An 18,848-nucleotide genomic window follows, 5' to 3' on the forward strand; every position below is an offset into this window, starting at 1 on the left:
AAGGAGTTCTAAGGCTGCCTCTTACGCTGACTGCCTCTCGGGCCTCGGCTGCTTTTCAAATCTCTGAAGTTGGGATGGGAGAGTAAAAACTACTTACTTCTTGAGCTGAAGAAATGCCAAAAAAAAAAAAAAAAATATTCCCAAGCATTCATTCAGATAAAAGAGGTGAATTCCTTTAGGAGGAGCCCATAGCCCTTTGAGTCGCATGTTTGCAAACGTCTGTCTGAGTGAAATATTGATTGCCAGATTGTTCAGGGAAAGGGGAAGTGTTATGAATGCTGATGTGAATGTATCTGCCCATAGATACCCCGGGCAAATATATAGGCACACTGGAAGTATTCACAAGGCCATCTTGAAAGCTATTTATAGGTGGGGGAACTTATCCAGTCAGGAAACAGAAGCAATACCATGTGACTTAGATGACCAGCCCCATTGCAGGAGTTAGGCATAAACAAATACTCAAAGCAATAACTGTAAATAGTTCATAGGCTGAAGTAAGTTCACATGAGCCATTCATCAAATAATATTCAAAGAAGAAACAGATTAGTGAAAATTGAAGTCTATTTGCAGATAATCCACAAACAGGAGAAGGGACTAATAACAAATGCATGATTAGCTAGGAATAACTCAGCCAGCTCAGTCCCTTTCACAGGGGTGTTGAGAGGACTAAGTAGCTAGTTTGTAAAGCACAGTGAAGAAGAAAAGTACAATGTAAATGCTAAGGATTCTTATTTATTTAAAAGTGGATTTACTAAAGTAATGATTGACAGGAAAAATGGTTAGACTAGAAGAACTTCACAATATGTAGTTTAGCAGAGCTGGTGAGCAGCTATTTATCATATGGTCAACCTATTTAGAATCACAAGAGAATAAACAGTTTAATGCTCCCAAATCAGTGAGCTTTTCAACTTGGCTTTATATATTTTTTTTAAAGCTAAACCTGAATTTTTCAGCAGACAGATGTTAAAACACCCAATGCTATACAAACAATATATAATGTCATATATAACAATTGTTGAAAGTAATGCAGCATGAGCTGTGCCTTCATTATAAAGGATTAATCACATATCATTTGGAATTGTGCTAAGAATTACTGTATGTAAACAAGGAAGACAATACAGTTCTGCAGAAGCTGGAAGCTACAGGGGTAGGACACAGTGGCTTACTTTTATGTATGATGGTAATACTTTACATTCTAAACTTAATGTTGTTTCCATCCAACTTGTAATGTACAAGTGACTTGAAATTTCTGCCTGTGACAAGATCAAGTGTAATTAGCATTCCTCAAGGCCAAATACCTCTTATCTTTTTGATCAACATCTGGTCTAGCATTCGTTATTCTGTGTAAGTTATAGTAATTACATGTTTAGTAGTATCCTTCCCCTGCCTTTCTAGCTTTGTGTTTTTATGACCACGTTTCATCTCTAACAGATTATTTTTAAAAAAGACCATCACCTTAGATCCTTGCTGTCCAAAAAATTAAAATAAAGCAATCTTTATTCCTTTGCCCATTAAGGGCCTTATTCTGCTCTCTCAAACTGGTTTTCTGCCAGTGTAATTTCATCAACTTCAGTGAAGTTACTTCTGATCTGTACCAGTGTAAGTAAGAACAGAATCTGTGCTATGTACTGTACAGGAATTACTGAGATAAAATAAGGAATTATCACATGCAATATGCAAAAGCATTAATGAAATTGTAAATATTGACGTGAAACATACAATCCCACCCGGAGCAAATCTCATCCCTTGATAAAATTTAATTTAAAATATTTTACCAGGAGAAAAATCTCCTTGTGATGAAAATGTCCCTTTTGAAGGATATTCTGGGCAGTTATTAGGCAGAGGCCATGATACACATCCACCTTCCATTATGGAGGGAGACAGAATAAAACGTATTAAGAAACTAATTGAAAGCTCCATAAGGAATAGATCTGCGTAAGGGACAATGTCCCTGGAGCTCCCATCTCCGCACCCCTGTGGCTGTGCCACTTGTGTGTTGTAATGATCTTCCCAGAGACAGCATTAATAGCCCGTGTTTCTGAAAGTCTCCTTGGTACTCCACACTGCCAAGAATGCACCTGGGGCAGTCCTGTTCCTCTCTGAACACTGCACTACAGGAGTGTCAGCCCTACGCTTATGGAATTATGGGAACAGCACTTTGTGCTGTCAACAGAGAGAACCATCCCAGTTACAGAGCTGAAATCCTCAGAGCGGATTCCAGGGGCTGCCATAACCCTCCCATACACACCTGACGGCGAGCTGTGCTTTACTGCACGGGTGTGTCCCCTCCACACATCACAGGTACAGCATGAAGGCATCATTCAGCCATAAGATACATCTTGGAAACAACGTAACCTGAAAAATTAAATGGCTTCATTCTTAAATGAGAAAAGTGAGGTCAGACTGGCCGTGCTAAAAGCTAACCCTCTGGGCCTTCATTCCTTAACGGAGCTGCAGACTGTCACGGGGTCCACTCACTGCAGGTGGCGCCTCCTCCTGGCAGCTCTGGGGAATCTTTCCAGGCCCAAGGTCCCCTTTTGCTGCTCGCTGCCTGCCCTGCTGCCTCTCTCTCTCTGCAGCCACTCTTGCTCTGGGCCCTGCAGTCTCCTTTTCATGACTGGGCGCTCTGACCAGGTCACTCTCTGTTTCTCCTTTCCATGGTACCAAAGTCTCTCCTGCCAAATAGGCTCAGGCAGTCTTCCCATTCACTGCCCAGCCGGTGCCACTTCCTCAGTGGCTGGAGGGGAACCTGGGCCCGACCCCTATTCTGGGTTCCATCTCAGGGGCCTTTTCTTCAGCAGCCAAGGACTGCTCCCTCCTAGACCTTACTATTCTCCCCTAAGCTTCTTCCATACCTTCTGGCTCTCCCCACCCACCTGGGTTTGCCAGCCTCACAACTCCCTCCTCCCAGGGAGTGACTGCAACCTACTCTCTGCAGCCCCTCTCTGCCATCAGCTCTCTGGCTTTATAGGAGCCCCACCTGTTCTTGCACAGGTGAGCTTCCCCTAATTAGGGTCTTCCTCTCAGATGTAATTCTCCCAGCTTGCTGCCTAATAGGTTAATTGGCCCATCTTGCTTCCATTAACCCCTTTAGGGCAAGTGTGGGATGGACACCCCAGCACACAGACAAGAAAGAATCAACCAAGCATCAATTGGAAGATCACATGAACTATCGTTAAAGAATATGGCTCATGTGGACAAGAGCCGGAGACCCACGCTGTCCTTGGTGTCCCAGCCTCGCGATTTGCAGTGGAACCCCTGCCTCCTCCATAGGCTAGAACACAATATTAACCCCTACATTTGCCTGATAGAGATGGGCCCAGCTGGGAAGCTCTGGTCCAAATACAAACGTCTCCAAAGTTTGGATAATTGATTTTTTATTAGTGTTGGTGGGCCCCAAGGGCAGAAGGCATCAGGCACACACAGAGGTTGTTCTGTTTGCAGGAGGCATCGTGGAGGATAGCAATACACAGGACAAGGAACTAGGTGGTTTGGTGGGGCTGGTGTTAGCAACAGAGAGAAGAGAAGAGACACCATAAGAAATGAATTTCAGCCCCATGAGCCTGGTTTTCAAAGCTCCAGCTGAAATCAATGGGGACTGTAGATGCTCAGCATCTGAAAAATCACAGACCCATCATCTTTTCCATGGAAACCACTGAGTTACCACCACTAATTAAGGCCACAACCGTGCAATTGGATCTGTACAGCTAGACCCTTGTACAAAGCCCATTCAAGACACTGAGGCCTTGCATGTGCATAAGGGCTTGTCTTTGTGAATCCGGTTGCAGGATCAGGGCCTAATTTGGGGGGGTAAATCCTGCTCTTCGGTGGTGTGCAGCTCCTGTGGGACCCTGCCAGACCCAGCCTGGGCGTGTGAGGTTGGAGCATGTTGGGTTCACTGTGGGATGAAGTAGCAGGAGAAAAAAAGGAGTGTGAAGAAGTGGCCTACACCAGAGTGCCTTTGCATGGCCTGGGGTCATGCGTCAGGTAGCCTGCCTCAGTTTCCCCCTCAAGGGGCTCCTTAAAGAAACTCCACACACCCTTTTTGTCCAGTCACAACACCCCTTCTTGGAGTCCGGATCAGATTAAAATAAACTCAAGGATGAAACTAAGTCCAAACCAAAGTCCATCCATTTAACCCTCATCAGGTCACTACCAGTCATTTCCTGCCTGTAGTCTCAGTCCCCCATCCCAGGGATCTCCTCTGTGCACTCCTAGCAGTCTCTAATCACCCTCCTTCCAGGCCTTCCTGCCTAGGGCTTGCCTTCCCGCTTTGGCAGGCCACTCCCAGGCCCTACCTGGCTGGAGTCGCAGTGCCAAATACCCAGACTTTCTGCTGGAGCCAGCCCACTCCTAGCAGTCCCTGCTCTCCAGCCGCAGTAGCAACTATCCCTTCACTGCGCTCACCTTCTGCGCTTTATAGGGAAATCACCTGATCCATACCCAGATGTGCCTCTTCAGGGTTGGCCCCAGGCCTCCAGCCCTTAAGAGGCAGCCACCCTGTAATAAGGAGCCATAAGTGTCCAGAAATTCCCTTTTTCAGTATCTTTGTAACAACAAAGCAAACAAACAGCATAGAAATAGCTCTGAAAGCCACCGGAGCAAAAGTGAATTGAGTTGTGTCTGTGTATGCCATGTGGCTGGAAGATTTCCACAGTGTGGAACTAGCCCTCTGGGGGAAGGAGAAGCTAATTGCTCGTAGTCAGGCCTCTTGTAGCACGTGAAGCCTGGTGAACTGATGATCATACTTACAAAACGTCTCCTGGAATAAATGGAGAGTCTAACAACAAGGCTTTATTGTGCCACATTTTAATCTTCCCTCGTTTTTTTCCTGCTTGTGGCATGCAAAAGTAATGAAAATGTCAGATCAAAAGCATAATAAACAAAGCTGAAAACGAATGGGTTATTATGTAAGCATCCTACACAACAATCCACTTCAGACAAGCCAGACAGAGAGCAAGGCTACTCCACAGCAATTAATTCAGCTCAGAACCCACAGAGTGCTCTTACAACATGAAGATACATTCAAATCACATTTCTAGCAGCACTACCCTCCCGCAGCTCAGTGATCATCCACAACTAAGAAACCTACAAACTCCTTCTCCAAAACTCCCCGTTCCTAGGAATGAAACAGATACACAGAGCAAATTCAGAGAGGCTGAAGTTAGGAGAATGGGAGCATTGCTTAATTGTAGTTACTATTGATATCATTCAATATCACAGATTTGAGACTCAAACACAGAGCCCCATAGCGATCAGCAGTGGGAGAGTTTATTAAACAAATGAAAGCATTAGGATTTCATTTCCTGTCAAAGGAAAGATGCCAATAGCACCTCCTCGTTGTGCTGTCCGTGCAATTGTTTGGCTCAGTGAGTAACTCTGAGTTTCCCAGCTTTGAGTTCCTGCAGTGAACTTGGACCCCTACAGCTTCCTGTTCCTCTGCTTCTCTAAAGATGTTCTGATGCGTGAGCATAAGAAGCCAGAGGGTGGCACTTTGGTTAAGGGTGGTTAAAAACCATGGGTGCTTATACCGTGTAAATGGGCAGCAGCAATTACCTTGAATTTAAAGGGACACCCTAATAAAAATACTGCAGCGTTCTACAAAAACTACTCAAAATGCTGGAGTAGCACTGTGATAAGATGTAGTACGTTGGTCTGTTACAGAAGAGTAACAGAACTTTTTAAATAAGGGCAGAGGCAAAGAGTGATTTTAACACAGGAGAGAAAAAGAAGCTTGCAACTTACTCGCACACATAACCTTACTGTTCTCTCTTGGTGTTTTCTGTGTCTGCTTGTCTTCAGAAGCCTCTGTCTGTCTCTTTCTAAATCCTTACTGTTATTGAGCACCTCAGCATCAAACAGCCTTGCCCTTTGTTTCTAACTGGATGCAGTTAAACTTTGCAGTGTATGCATGAGTTTTGCTTTCTGAATCTCAAATCTTGACTAGTGTGTTCAGTCCATGCTGGTTTGTTGTTCTGTGTCTGGGAGCTTATAGTTCTCAGCATGGATAAAGAGGCAAAAGCAACATCTTTACAAAGCATCTATTTCTGCATGACAAATTCTGCAAACCCATCCCACTGTAATTGTCTTCACAGTGAGCCAATGCATCATACAAATGACACTGACTTTCTCTCCCCCTCCCAGAGAGGTGTATTTCGGCTTGCAAATGAAGACTATTTCATTGAACCTCAGGCTACAAATAAGCACGAGGACGGGACAGCCCGTCCCCATAGGATCTATAAACGTCATGCTCCAAAATATGAGGAAGAAGAGCCGATAGTGGAATCCAGCAGAAAGCGAGACAGGAAACAGCCTGATACCTTGGGAACATGTGGAGTCCAAGGTATTTTATCTCCTTTATTGCAGTTTCATAGTGAGTCAAAAGCAGCTAGAGGATAACAGATTTTAATAATAGGACAATGAAAGATAAACTCTTGGGGCCCCATCCTGCTAGGTGCTGAGTGCCTTTGATATCAAAGCTCAGCATCTACCTCCTGTGCTAAAGCATTCAGCATCCTCACACACAACTCTGCCTGCAAGAGGGATAGAAATTGAACATTCATTTGATGCTAAATCATACTGAAGTTTGGGGTTTTATTCCTGGAATGTATTGTACTGCAGGTCAAGTGTACCAACTAGCAATAGGCTGGCTAAAAAGAAATCTCTTAGGTCATCCAGAACATTTCCAGCAAAGACATACCCCAACTGCAAGTGCATTTATGCCCCAAAAGGGACAGAGCCAGAGCCTTCACAAAGTCTACTAATGCAAGACAAGTTTTGAAGTGGAAGATGCTCAGGTACTACAATGAGGGTAGCCCAATGAAACTCTAGGATAAATACATGTAGCAATAGCTTGACAGCTATTCTCAAAGAGAGTGCCAAGTTTCCAGAATTGTAGACAAACATTATTTTCGCAGACGTTTGTATTATGGAAGGGCTGGCCGCTTTTCAAATTGCCGGTCATGAGTGAGTGACAGCTGCTAAGGAATTTGCTTGTACGGCACCAGGCAATCATTTTGTGGCATTCATAACCTGAGTCCCACAAGTAACAAGGGTTACGCTGGAGGGCAGCATTTTTATTGTCACATGGCAAGAGTTCTGCATTTGCTACGTCTTCTCACGTGCATGTGCTCAGTCACCGCAGCCCTAAACCACAAGCCACTGATTGCCATGTTTTCCTTCCACTCCGACGTCAACTTTCTGCTTTGTGGTGACTGTTTGTTTTCTTGCAAATACCAGTTTTTTGTGACTTAGCAGCTGGTTGGACTTTCAGAGTGAAATAGTGGCTCCACTGAAGTCAAATTCTTCCAGAGCAGTGGGCTTCCTACATTCTTTTGGAATTTAGGTGGGGATTATTTGATCTAGAATAACTGATCCAAAAGAGGAGAGACGTGAAGACTGAAATCTGCAGGATTCCTTTCCAAGAAAAGAGCATGCCTGGAAAGACCAGTGGCCCCCTCCATAAATTTCAGCTTTTAAGGCCATCAGGGACCATTATGGTCACCTAGTCTGACTTCCTGAATAGCACAGGCCACCCAATTCCACTCAGCTATTCCAATATCAAGCCCACACCTTGTGGTTGAGCTAGAAAATATCTTTTAGAAAGACATCCAATCTAGATTTAAAGACTTTAAGTGATGGCGAATCCACCACATCTCTTGGTAAACTGTCCCAACAGTCCATTATCCTCACTGTTAAAATTTTGCTCCTTAACTGTAGCCTGAATTTATTTAGCTTCACCTCCAGCCACTGGAGCTTGTTATGCCTTTGTCTGCTTGATTAAACAGCCCTCTACTGTCAGGCATTCTCCCCACATATGTACTAACACACCATGATCCCTACAGCATCACCCAAGAGTTTCCAAATTACATTTTGTACCTCAAACATTGACTGTACTATTGGACAGGAACTAGATCAGATTCGATTTTGCAGGCTTGGGAGTGAACCTGTGCCAGCCTCAGAGAAGGATACCTGTGTCTAGTCCCTTATGAAATTCTGAGGCTTTTCACAAAGATGTTACCACTCTCTTCAGAGGCAAAGGATAGCCCAATGATAAGAGCAGTGGCCTGGGGACTGAGAAACCCATATTCAATTCCCTGCTCTGCCACAGATATCTTGAATGGCCTTGGGGAAGTCATTTATTTCTCTGTATCTCAGCTTCCCATCTATGAAATAGTATTTTCCTACCTAACTGGGGTGTTCTGAGGATAAATACATTAAAGATTGTGAAATGCTCAGTTGCTGTGATAATGGGGAGCTGTGTAAGTATTTTAGAGAGACTTCTCAATTGCCAGGGCAGGAAGCAAACGGTACATTATCTATCTTGTGTGCCAAGGCAGAAAGGTTTAAATGCACAGTTCCTTGGTTACGAGCTCCTTTGGAAAATTTGTAGATTGAATCCACTGCAGAAGAGGTGAGACCCTCCACAGCTGGTCCAAGAGCCCAAATCTTCTCAGCACTTGCTGCCACAGAAAGTATCATCAGCACAATCACGCGTCCTTCCGACAATGAAGGAGACAGAAAAGGGTTGGTTAAGAATATTACCTAATATTCTTCACATCCTCACCGTGGCTTCTCTGCGGCTGTGGCGCATAGTAGAATTCCTTCCCAGGTGAAGTAGGGTGGATGGTACAGAGCACCACTGGACAGGAGCTGCATTTTGTTCCCTGTGCAAGGTACACTAGATAGCGGAGGAGCAGGAAATCTGTGTGATGTGTAACTCTAAGACACTATGAACATACTTTGAACATATTGTGGGCTTGATGCAGGAATCACTGGGTGAAATTCTATAGCCTGTATCATGTGGAGGATGAGACTAGATAATTCATAGATTTAAAGGTCAAAAGAGTCTACTATGATCATCTAGTCCAGAGGTCCCCAATCTGTGGGGCCTGCCCCGCCTCAGGGGGGCATGGAGGAATGTTCGGGGGGGGAGAGGCATGCCTAGGGCCTAGGCCAGCCCCCACGGGGGAGGGGCGGGGAGCGAGTGCCATCCGGCTCCACTCCTGGCCCCAGCCCCAGCCGCTGGCCCCTCTCTCAAGGCTCTGCTCCTGGCCGTGGCTGCCAGCCCCATGCTTGGGACCCCAACTGCTGGCCAAGGCCCCTGGATGAGGCTCTGCTCCTGCCCCCAGCTCTGGCCCCAGCCTCAGCCCCTTTCCCTCTGTCTGTGTCCCCCACATCCAAGAACCGTGGCCCTACTCCTGGCCCCGGCTCTGGGGAGGCGGGGGCGTGAAGTAAAAAGTTTGGGGACCACTACTCTAGTTTGACCTGCATAACATAGGCCAGAAGACCTCACCCTGTGACTCCTGCTTCTAGGAATCCTTTCCCTCTGGTTGATCTAGAGCACATCTGTTAGAACTCTGGGCAGTCTGGACGCTTGTATCTTGCCCCAGCAGAAGTTGGCCCAATAATATTACCTCCCCCACCTTGTCTGTCTCATATCCTGGGGCTGACACAGCTACAACACCACCACAAACAACCTTTCAGAAACTCATTCAAGTCTTGATTTAAAGTCTTCAGATGATGGACAATCCACCCCATACCGAGGGAAAGGTGTTCCAGTGGTTAGTTACCCTCACTCTTAAAAAGTTGCACCTAGGACTGAATTGGCCTAGCTTCAGCGCCCTGCCATTGAACCTGGTTTACCCTTGTCTGATAGACTGAAGAGGTCTCTATGTCAGAAGTCTTTCCCCATGTAGGTATTTGTATACTGTGATCAAGTCATCTCCTAGCCTTCTCTTTGTTAAGATAAATAAATTGAGCATCTTTAGTCTGCCATTACAAGCAAATGATCCCTTTTGGCCTTAAAAATCTATTAATTTATGATAATGAATGAGTGACTCCCTTGGGGCCTCGTTTGGCCAGATGATGATGCATGTAAATTTCCACTAGAGTATAGACTAGTAATTTAGTCCCAATCACACTATGGAAAAGAACATGTAGAAAATCTGTAGGATTTCCATTATTCTGGTCCTACCACTTTGGATTATTAAAGGGGCTGATTTCATTTATAAAACAATACCCAGCAAGGAATGGTACATTCACCACATATACTGTTTTCTTCCAATGCATCCTGCGGCATTCAGTGAACATACACGTACAGCAGGGTGAGTATTTAAGATGGTGTTTGCAGTTATAATTATATACACACTTCCTTTGGTGTCCAGAACTCCATGTTTTCCCAGTTGCATCACATCATAAGACCCACATAAGTCAAAGCTTTACAGCAAAGACTGCAACAAAAATGAGTTCTAAGTAAGTTATTTTCATTAAACTTCCACGATGATATCTTAGCACTGGAGACTTCTCAGATTATCTGGATATTTGGGATTCTTTAGGACTAGAGGGCAAACTTTCTCTCATTATTTAAAGCACAATGCAGACCGTAAATATGTACAAGTTTATTGTTAATGAAGTAATCCTGACCCATTCCAGCCTGAACATAAAAGCAATTCCAGCTCTTTATGATGTGGTTAGTAAAGCTCTTATTTAGCCTGTGATTGACCCTGACACGGGGCAGCATCACAGAAGAACTCTCCACATGAGACTGCCCAGTTGCTCTATGTAATTAGGCCCATTCAAGCTTCCCTTCAGCATCATGCCATCTTTTCCCCTGTTTTTTTGCATGAACGCTCTTGCTGTCTCTCCCCAGGGGATTCTTAGGGGAATTCCATCTCCTGTGCAGCCCCGCATAGCCTGAGGTTAGGTCTTTGGTGGCTTTTCTAGCTCGGTCAGGACCCTTGGAGACCTTTAGGATTTGGTGTGAGCCATCAGTCCAGTTTATGGGGCAGTGAATTCATTGTATTAGGGAGCTGTGGTCCCCTGGCAGAACCTCCTGTGCTGCATGGGTGAAAACGGCCCAGATTGTTCAGCCACTGGTATTATTTATCTATCATGTATGTGCCCAGACACTCCTTGAGGGTTGCATAATAAATTGGTATATAAATAAAAATATTAATAACTGTGCAATGTAGGTTTCCCGTTGCTGTTTGAGTTTCTCCATGACCCACGTGCAATATTCCAGGGCAGAGTTCCAGTAAAAGAACTTGAGCCAAACCCACATTTGGATTTCTCTCCAATACGCTAATGCCACCAAGCAACGGAAAGAGTTCAGAGGCCTTTCTTCTAAGTGGTCTTTTGAACATGTGGCTCGACAGAGTAGGTAAGAGTGAGTTAATGGTCTATCAGTCAATGGTCTGTGTCTTGAGAGCTCTAGTGGCTTGAATGGAATTAATTCCTTTTTAAAAAAAAATCCTCTTATATTCCACCAAGCTTTCAGCTGTTATCGAAAGCCCATTCCCTTCTCCATTCTTCAGAATCTCCGCAAAGCCTGGAGACGTCTGAGAAACGGAGAGAGAGATGGGAACAGAAACAGCAGAGGAAGCGAAGAATAAAGCAGCGCTCCATCAGCAAGGAGAAGTGGGTGGAGACCTTGGTGGTAGCGGACACCAAGATGGTGGAGTATCATGGAAGTGAAAATATAGAAAAGTACGTGCTGACCGTAATGAACATGGTGAGTGCTGGGTTCCATGACCGTGAAATCCACTGGTGTCCTTGGAGGCCTAAATATAACCCATACAGGTCAGTGGCATATATACAGGTCATTTGCATTTCCAGGGTTCAGCCCTTTCCAGTCATGCCACTTGCTTGTGCAGGGGAGGAAGGCTGTGGCTAACGCTCCCTTACTCCCCCATGCACACATGTAAGGCAACTGACAGTTCTCTGCTTGATAAATACATGGAAAGTCATAGCCTGCCCTCATTTTGGGCCTGATCCTAAGCAACTGGAGTCAATGCAAAGATTCCCATTGACTTTGGATCAAGTCCTTCGTGCCCACGACTCCTGATGTTTCCAGTGTTAGTGCCACATGTCACACAAGAGCTGCAGAGAGGATGCAGTCGTGTTTAGCAACCTCATCTAGAAACAGCTTCCTGCAGCCCACAAATAATGCTCTGAGCTGGGGCCAGCTGACCCAGGACCGAGTGGAATACTAGCTTGGCTAGCATTGGATATGTGAATGGCTTTCCTAGGAATGTGTCATTGTGAACAGTTAAAGGGAAAGAGGCAAGTAAAGCAGCCAGTAATAGGTGATGAAAAACCCTGGCACAGAACTAGGAGAGTGTATGTTATGTGCCGTAAGGGCTGTAATAAAACTCAAATGCAGGCTTGAAAAGTTAATTACAGTAATTGCACTCATATGCTTCAACAGCGAACATTGATGCTTAATCTTTCGGAGCTCAGAGACTCATTTAATTGGAAGGTAGGTGGCATCTTGGGTTAATGAGCTAGCCCTTCACCTCCAGAGACCCACATTCAGTTTTGTCTGAGGTCAGAAGTGAAATGAACTTAGTGATCTCAGTCTAGTCACCTGGTGGTATTTGCTCATATCATAAAATCACCAGGCAGTTTAGCATAATTTGGCACAATTAGCCTGCTCCTCTTTTGGGACTGAAGTAACACAGGTTTGGATGTGGCTAGTGGTTGCAGCAGAAGATGGTGGGGCATCACTACTGATGGAGCAAATGGTGTTGCACCAAGTTGGAGCAGTTCCCCTTGAGAAACCATATACGGTCATTACACAGCGTAAGCACACTCCCACACGCGTTTTTGGTTGAAATTCACAGCTCTAATGATTTCTAGTAGCTATTTGGGCATGTCATTAATGTTTAGGTCCAGCTCTGGGTCTGAACTTCCCTGGAGTTGGACCCATTCCTGATTCTAAGGAACTTCTGATTTGGGGCTACACTATCCAGCAGTGTCTTTTAGGACCATGCTTCTCTAGCCCATGTGTTTGCCATGAGTATTGCAAGCAGAGTGATTGCTTTCTCCTGCCCATTATTTCATTGGCTGTTTATATTTCTGCAGGTGGCAGGTATATTCCATGATGCCAGCATTGGAAACCCTATCAACATTGCAATAGTTCGTCTTATCCTGTTAGAAGATGATGAGGTAAAAAGAAAACAACGTGACTAATATTTTTGGTCCATTTCCATCTTGGCAGCTCATTATGCTTCTGTATGGTCAGTTGAGAACTGGCCATGAAAGCCCATAAACTCTCACTTTCATCTCACGTGCATGTCCAGAAAGATCTTGCACAGAATAAACACAGACACTAGAGACTCGATGCAGTGACTCTTGGAAGCCAGCGGGAGTTCCACAGGCAGAGACGCTGTAGAAGCTGGCCCTTATATTGAGAAGTAGCCATGTATTCAGTAGTTCATAAAGGATTCCCAACAAAATACAGGCATCATCCTCCCCATCCAGCAACCTACGGGAACTAGCCCTACTGCCTACTGGACAGGCTGTTTTGCTCTTGGCAGCATTTCTATTAAAATTAGGGGCGGGCTGGCTCCACTCTGGCAGAGAGATGACTGTGAGTTAGGGTGTTTCCTAGTAGATGTAGTCTTCTCTCTAGTTTCCAGAATTGGCTTAGTCCCATAGGAGCATCCCAGCTAGCAGCACTGTATGATTGATGTGAAATGCTGCTTGTTTGTGCTTCCCAGCTGCAGTTATCATTCTCAGCTAAGCCTGAAGCTGCTCAGCTGTTTGATCTGTTTCCCCCAGCTGCGTCCTTGTAAAAGATTCGGCAGCCTAACGGGAATATTTTCCTGCAGGTTTTTTTTTACTCCCTTCACTAGACTGTCTAACGTTTCCACTTGATCATAGTCAAATGACAGTAAAAAAGGGGTGGATTCTGAGCTCAGCTATGTGGTGTAAATCTAGAGTAATTCCATCTAAGTCAGCGTAGTTACTTCCAATCTGAATTTAGTGTAACTGAGATCAGAATCTGCCCCCAGTGTCTCTAAATGACAAAAAGGACAACACCGTGACAGCAGACTTTTACTTTCTTATGTTGTCAGGAGGATTTGAAAATCACCCACCATGCAGACAACACCTTGAAAAGTTTTTGCAAATGGCAGAAAAGCATCAATGTGAAAGGAGATGCCCACCCATTGCATCATGATGTAGCTGTCTTGCTCACCAGGTATCCTGCTTTGTGCTTTCTGCTTGTGCTAGCTCTCTGGTTTCAGCAATTTACCAAGTAGTGAGAAATACCTAAAAAGCTGGGAGATAGAAAGAGACACTAAGCTGGAGAGAGACACTAGGATCTAATGTGAGAGAGAGAAAGAGGAGGCTATTTAAATTCCATTTTCCTTATGTGGGCCCTTTTTTGACACTTACACATGTAACTAGAGATGCAACCTGCTGTTTTGAGATTAGCCTATTCCCAAGATTGGCACTAGCCTCAGAGTTTGGATCCAAATCTGGAATATGGATTCAAATTTACCAGCATCGGGGGCTGTTAAAATGCAAGGGTTTGGTTTGACCCCATCTCCAGTTTCCTGACCCCCATGGGGGATGTTCACTTGTATAAACTTGCCATTTTGTCTTATGGATTTGTAAAAGAGCATCAGGGAGGGTGCCTGATTCCCAATGAAATCCTGTGGGATTTGGGCACTTGAATTCTTTAGGCTTCTTTGAGGATCCCAGCCCAAGTGTGTTTTCCTTATGGGTAAGGGGTACAGTCTGCTGGCTTTAAGCCACTGTAGTCTGGTCTTTGGTGATCTCAAGTCGTTTCACTAACTCCCAATACATTCAGAAGCATGGCATCTCCCACAACACCCTCACTTTCTCCAGGAGATTTACTTTGCAATAGAAATAAGACACTGTAGGGCAGTACATGCCTGTGGGGTTATTGTTACTGTTCTTCTTGGGTGGCTGTAGTCACTTTGCCATAGCTACCTGGGGCTGAGGTAATCCCCCAAGAAATGCACCGGCCTGTTGTGTCCCATTGCTTAATTATTCCCAGCCCCAGCTGTACTTTTAAAGTGGAATTAATGGAACCAAGCTGCTTTTGATTTTAAATTAACCAGGCTCCTTAGTAAGATGGGCTCCTGGGAGAGCAAATGGAAAAAGAGGGCCATAAATCTGTTACATTCAGATGCATCCACTCTTTGTTTCTCTTTAAACAGTTATATGTTGTCACCTTTTATATACACACTATGTATGTTACAGCTGGGTTAGCTAGATACTATGTCATGTCACAGGATGGAACCCCAGCACCCAATCAGCCAGAGACTGCAGATATAATCGCACTGTGCAAATTGTATCCATCAGGTACACTGCACAGAGAGCCTACTGTATTGAAGTGAGACCAGAGTCCCTTCTACTTAGGGAGACGTTTACCATCCCCTACTCAATACAAACCTTGCAACATTTGGAGTTCCCCTTTCAATCTAATTGCTGACCCCACTCCAGAGTTTTCAGACAATAGTTTTGCTCAGTTTTATTTTGACACTTTGGAAGATGCTACGATTTAAACAACTGGTTTGTCCTGTGTGTGTGTTTTGTTTTTCCCCCTGCATGTAAAAGGAAAGACATCTGTGCTGCAATGAACAGGCCTTGTGAGACTCTGGGTCTCTCTCACGTGTCAGGAATGTGTCAGCCTCACAGAAGCTGTAATATAAATGAGGATACAGGACTTCCCCTGGCTTTCACCGTGGCACATGAACTCGGACACAGGTACTTAGGGATTTGTTTAATCTCTTTCATGACCCCTCTCCTGGAAAGACACACTATTCAGCTCTTACTTTAAAAAGTGCAGGTGGTACACAAAGTGGGAAAATATCCATCTGTAATCATAGAATAACAGGGTTGGAAGGGACCTCAGGAGGTCATCTAGTCCAATCCCCTGCTCAGCCTTGCCTTACTCAGGCAAAACTCCCTCTGAAGTCAGTGGAAGTTCTGAGTTTACCCTGAGGATTTTGCTCAGAGAGTTTCATTTTTAGAACTTTATTATTTTCTGAGTTTAAACTGTCTCTGCACACTCCCAGGAGTCCCAGTGCAGTTACATTCATATGTCAAATCCAGTCTGACTGAACTCTGACTTCAAGGCAAGCTGAATGGTGTTCTGTAAATGCGCTGGCCCAAGATCAAACCAGAATTCGTGAAATGTTTTGAACAAGACTTTTTAATTAGGAATTCTTCAAATTTAGTTTATTTATAGAATTGGTGACAAATGTTTGGTTTGTTCTCCCAACCTGTTTAATGCAATTAACTTTTGGAAAGGTCTTTTAAATATCAGTTTAATACAGCTCCAGGAAACCATTATATATTTTAAATGTTAATTTCGTCTCATATTGTGTATATCACATTTCTGTGGGTAAGTATAGATTATCTGAAGTTTAATTTAATCAGTTTTTTTCAATAGTCTCATCTTTTCCTTGTTTGAGTTTGAAATAAGAAAGACTACTTCAAAATTCTTTTATATTTACATAAAAATATATACCTTAAGGAAAGTACCATGTATTGATATATTCACTGACTTGCACTAAACTTTGAATTCACTGATCCATTAATTAAATGTTTGCTTTACATTTTCCCCTTCTACGTCTCCCATTGGGTTTGATATCAGCTATACCACATAGATCCTCTTCTTTGCAGGCAGTATTTCTTCCACATTATTTCAATTACATTTTTAGCAAATGCCTCAGAAATATACAGAAGTGAATAATATGTCAAAATGGCAACTTACAGACAGCCTAGACAGCTGTAGTAAACCACAGCCTTTAAATTAAGTAACACCATTTACTGCGTGCTTTGTTGTCCCTGTCAGCACCTGGATTCATTGTCTTTTATATCTGTTGCCCCCGGGAGCTTTCCAGATTAGATATAGTTACTGCTGACAGTGTGTAATAAATACATTTCTAAGTCCATGCATTTCAATGAGTGGGAAAGCAACAATATAGGAATTATTAAGCTTGGCGGCTGTGCATTTGCAAAAGCACAAAATGAACTATTTGTGGGAACAAGGAGCTAGGCAGTGACTCCCCAAGGTTCAGACTGTGAACAGCACGTTCCTGTACGCCAGTGTATGCAGTGATTATATGAGACAAATATTTGTTCGTCGAGAACAAATTGGAAACAAGCTAATTTTCATCATCCTCTTCAGGCAGTTGGGCTTAGTCAATCATTCTTGCACTGAGTTCTCTGGCCGCATTCTGATCTCACTTGCCACGGATTTAGGCCAATGACTTCAGCGGAAATACTCTGGACTTACACCAGTGTGAGAGGAGCAGCAGGCCTCTGGGTTGGAAGGACATAGAGTAACTATGGAGAGGAGATTATGAGGCTGTATCCCTTTCATTTTTGTTTGTGGGCAAAATTTTCAAAACCACCTAAGTGACTTACAGTGGGGCTTGGTGCTTTGGAAAATTGTACCCTGTACATTTTGGGTTTTACATACATCAGACAATAACTCACAGGCCAATTTTAAGTGTGAGCCACCACTTGGGACTCCACACTGTGGGAGCCTTGCAGTCTTGCCAGTGTTGACTCACCGCCCCACTGCAAAAAAAGAGCTGCAAGTATCTGCCTGAATTTTATCCGACTTTGCTTAGTCTGCACTCAGTGCCCTTTGTGCATTCACTTCTCAGGATCATTTGTGCAAGCGCGTTTTTCTGGCAGCAATATTCATGGAAAGTGCACTGCAAAGTTGAATGCACGAGTAGTTGTGGAAACCAAATGTTAAATTCATACTTGTGGCTATAGCATGCTTGCCCAATCAAGAAACAATAGCATGTGACTTATCTGACCAATCATAACTAACCAAATATAGCTCTAATACAGCAAGAATCAAATACTTTCTGTGGGGTTAAAACAATAATCACATGAAAGTGCATCAAATTTCAAACAAGTAAATCTGAGGAAATTGCCAACTGTTCTCAGGTATTGTGCGATCAGAAAAGGGGCTCATTGGATGCTACATCATGTGTTGTGTATTATCCACTCAACTCTGCTTATTGTATGTGCTGTCCTGGTCTCCACCCTGCCCTCTCTCGACAGGCAGCAAACCCACCCCATGTCCACATCTCCACTTCCAGCCCTGAACCTCAAAATTGCCGAGGGAGGTTGTGGAATCTCCACCACTGGAGGTTTTTAAGAGCAGGTTGGACAAACCCCTGTCAGGGATGGTCTAGATAATACTTAGTCCTGCCATGAGTGCAGGGGACTGGACCGGATGACCTCTCGAGGTCCCTTCCAGTTCTATGATTCTATGTCTCCATGCCCTGCTGCAGGCCCTGCATAAAGTGCAGTAACGGGGGGGATTCCCCACATCACCCAGCTACCCACTTCCCTCCACACATTGATTAGTTATTGGTATTACAGCAGTGCATTAAGGCCCTCACTGTGACTGGAGCCCCATTGCTCTGGGCACTGTCTATACACCCAGGAGTCCCTACCTCACAGAGCTCACAATCTAAATAGACAAGGCAGAGAGAGGACGTAGCTTGCCCCAGTCACACAGTGGATCAGAGACAGAGCCAGAAATAGATCACAGGTCTCCTGGTTCCCAGCCCAGGGTTCAGTCCATTGAATCAGCTGGGTTCACACTGACAGTGATGTAACTTCTATTGCATTGGACCTGGCTTCATTAAAGTTGACGACGAGGTAAAATCTCTGGTGTGTTAAGAACAGAGTAACTGGGAGAAACTGTCCTAGGTCTTTGTAATGAAAGGCTTGATGTGAATGTGCTAGAAAGCAAAACACCTGTGCTGTTGTATCCAAGCATGCGGCTCACCTCTCCTTTGTGGGACTGTGCTCTTACACAGTTTTGGGATTCAGCATGATGGAAGCGGCAATGACTGTGAGCCAGTTGGGAAAAGACCTTTCATCATGTCTCCACAGCTCCTGTATGACACCTCTCCACTCACCTGGTCCCGCTGCAGCAGGGAGTACGTCACACGATTCCTCGAGTAAGTCCCCCACGCTCTCTCCTTACTTTCCTTCAATATCTGTGCTAGTGTCAGGGCTCCTCAGTCAGTCAGGAGTCAGGCGCCGTAGTCAGA

The 18,848-nt window shown here is 44.5% G+C and overlaps 1 protein-coding gene across 1 annotated transcript in view; it reads left to right on the plus strand.

Moving 5' to 3' along the window:
* The window catches only part of ADAMTS7 (ADAM metallopeptidase with thrombospondin type 1 motif 7), a 142,044-nt gene that overhangs the window by 9,330 nt on the left and 113,866 nt on the right, over positions 1-18,848 (plus strand). The window contains exons 3-8 of the mRNA XM_074966661.1: positions 6,145-6,343; positions 11,316-11,512; positions 12,865-12,948; positions 13,860-13,984; positions 15,373-15,522; positions 18,612-18,755. Coding sequence (XP_074822762.1) covers positions 6,145-6,343; positions 11,316-11,512; positions 12,865-12,948; positions 13,860-13,984; positions 15,373-15,522; positions 18,612-18,755 — 899 coding nt within the window. The remainder of the gene's footprint in view (positions 1-6,144; positions 6,344-11,315; positions 11,513-12,864; positions 12,949-13,859; positions 13,985-15,372; positions 15,523-18,611; positions 18,756-18,848) is intronic.

This window comes from Natator depressus, chromosome 10 (genome assembly GCF_965152275.1).
Source record: "Natator depressus isolate rNatDep1 chromosome 10, rNatDep2.hap1, whole genome shotgun sequence".
NCBI classification, from domain to species: Eukaryota; Metazoa; Chordata; order Testudines; family Cheloniidae; genus Natator; species Natator depressus.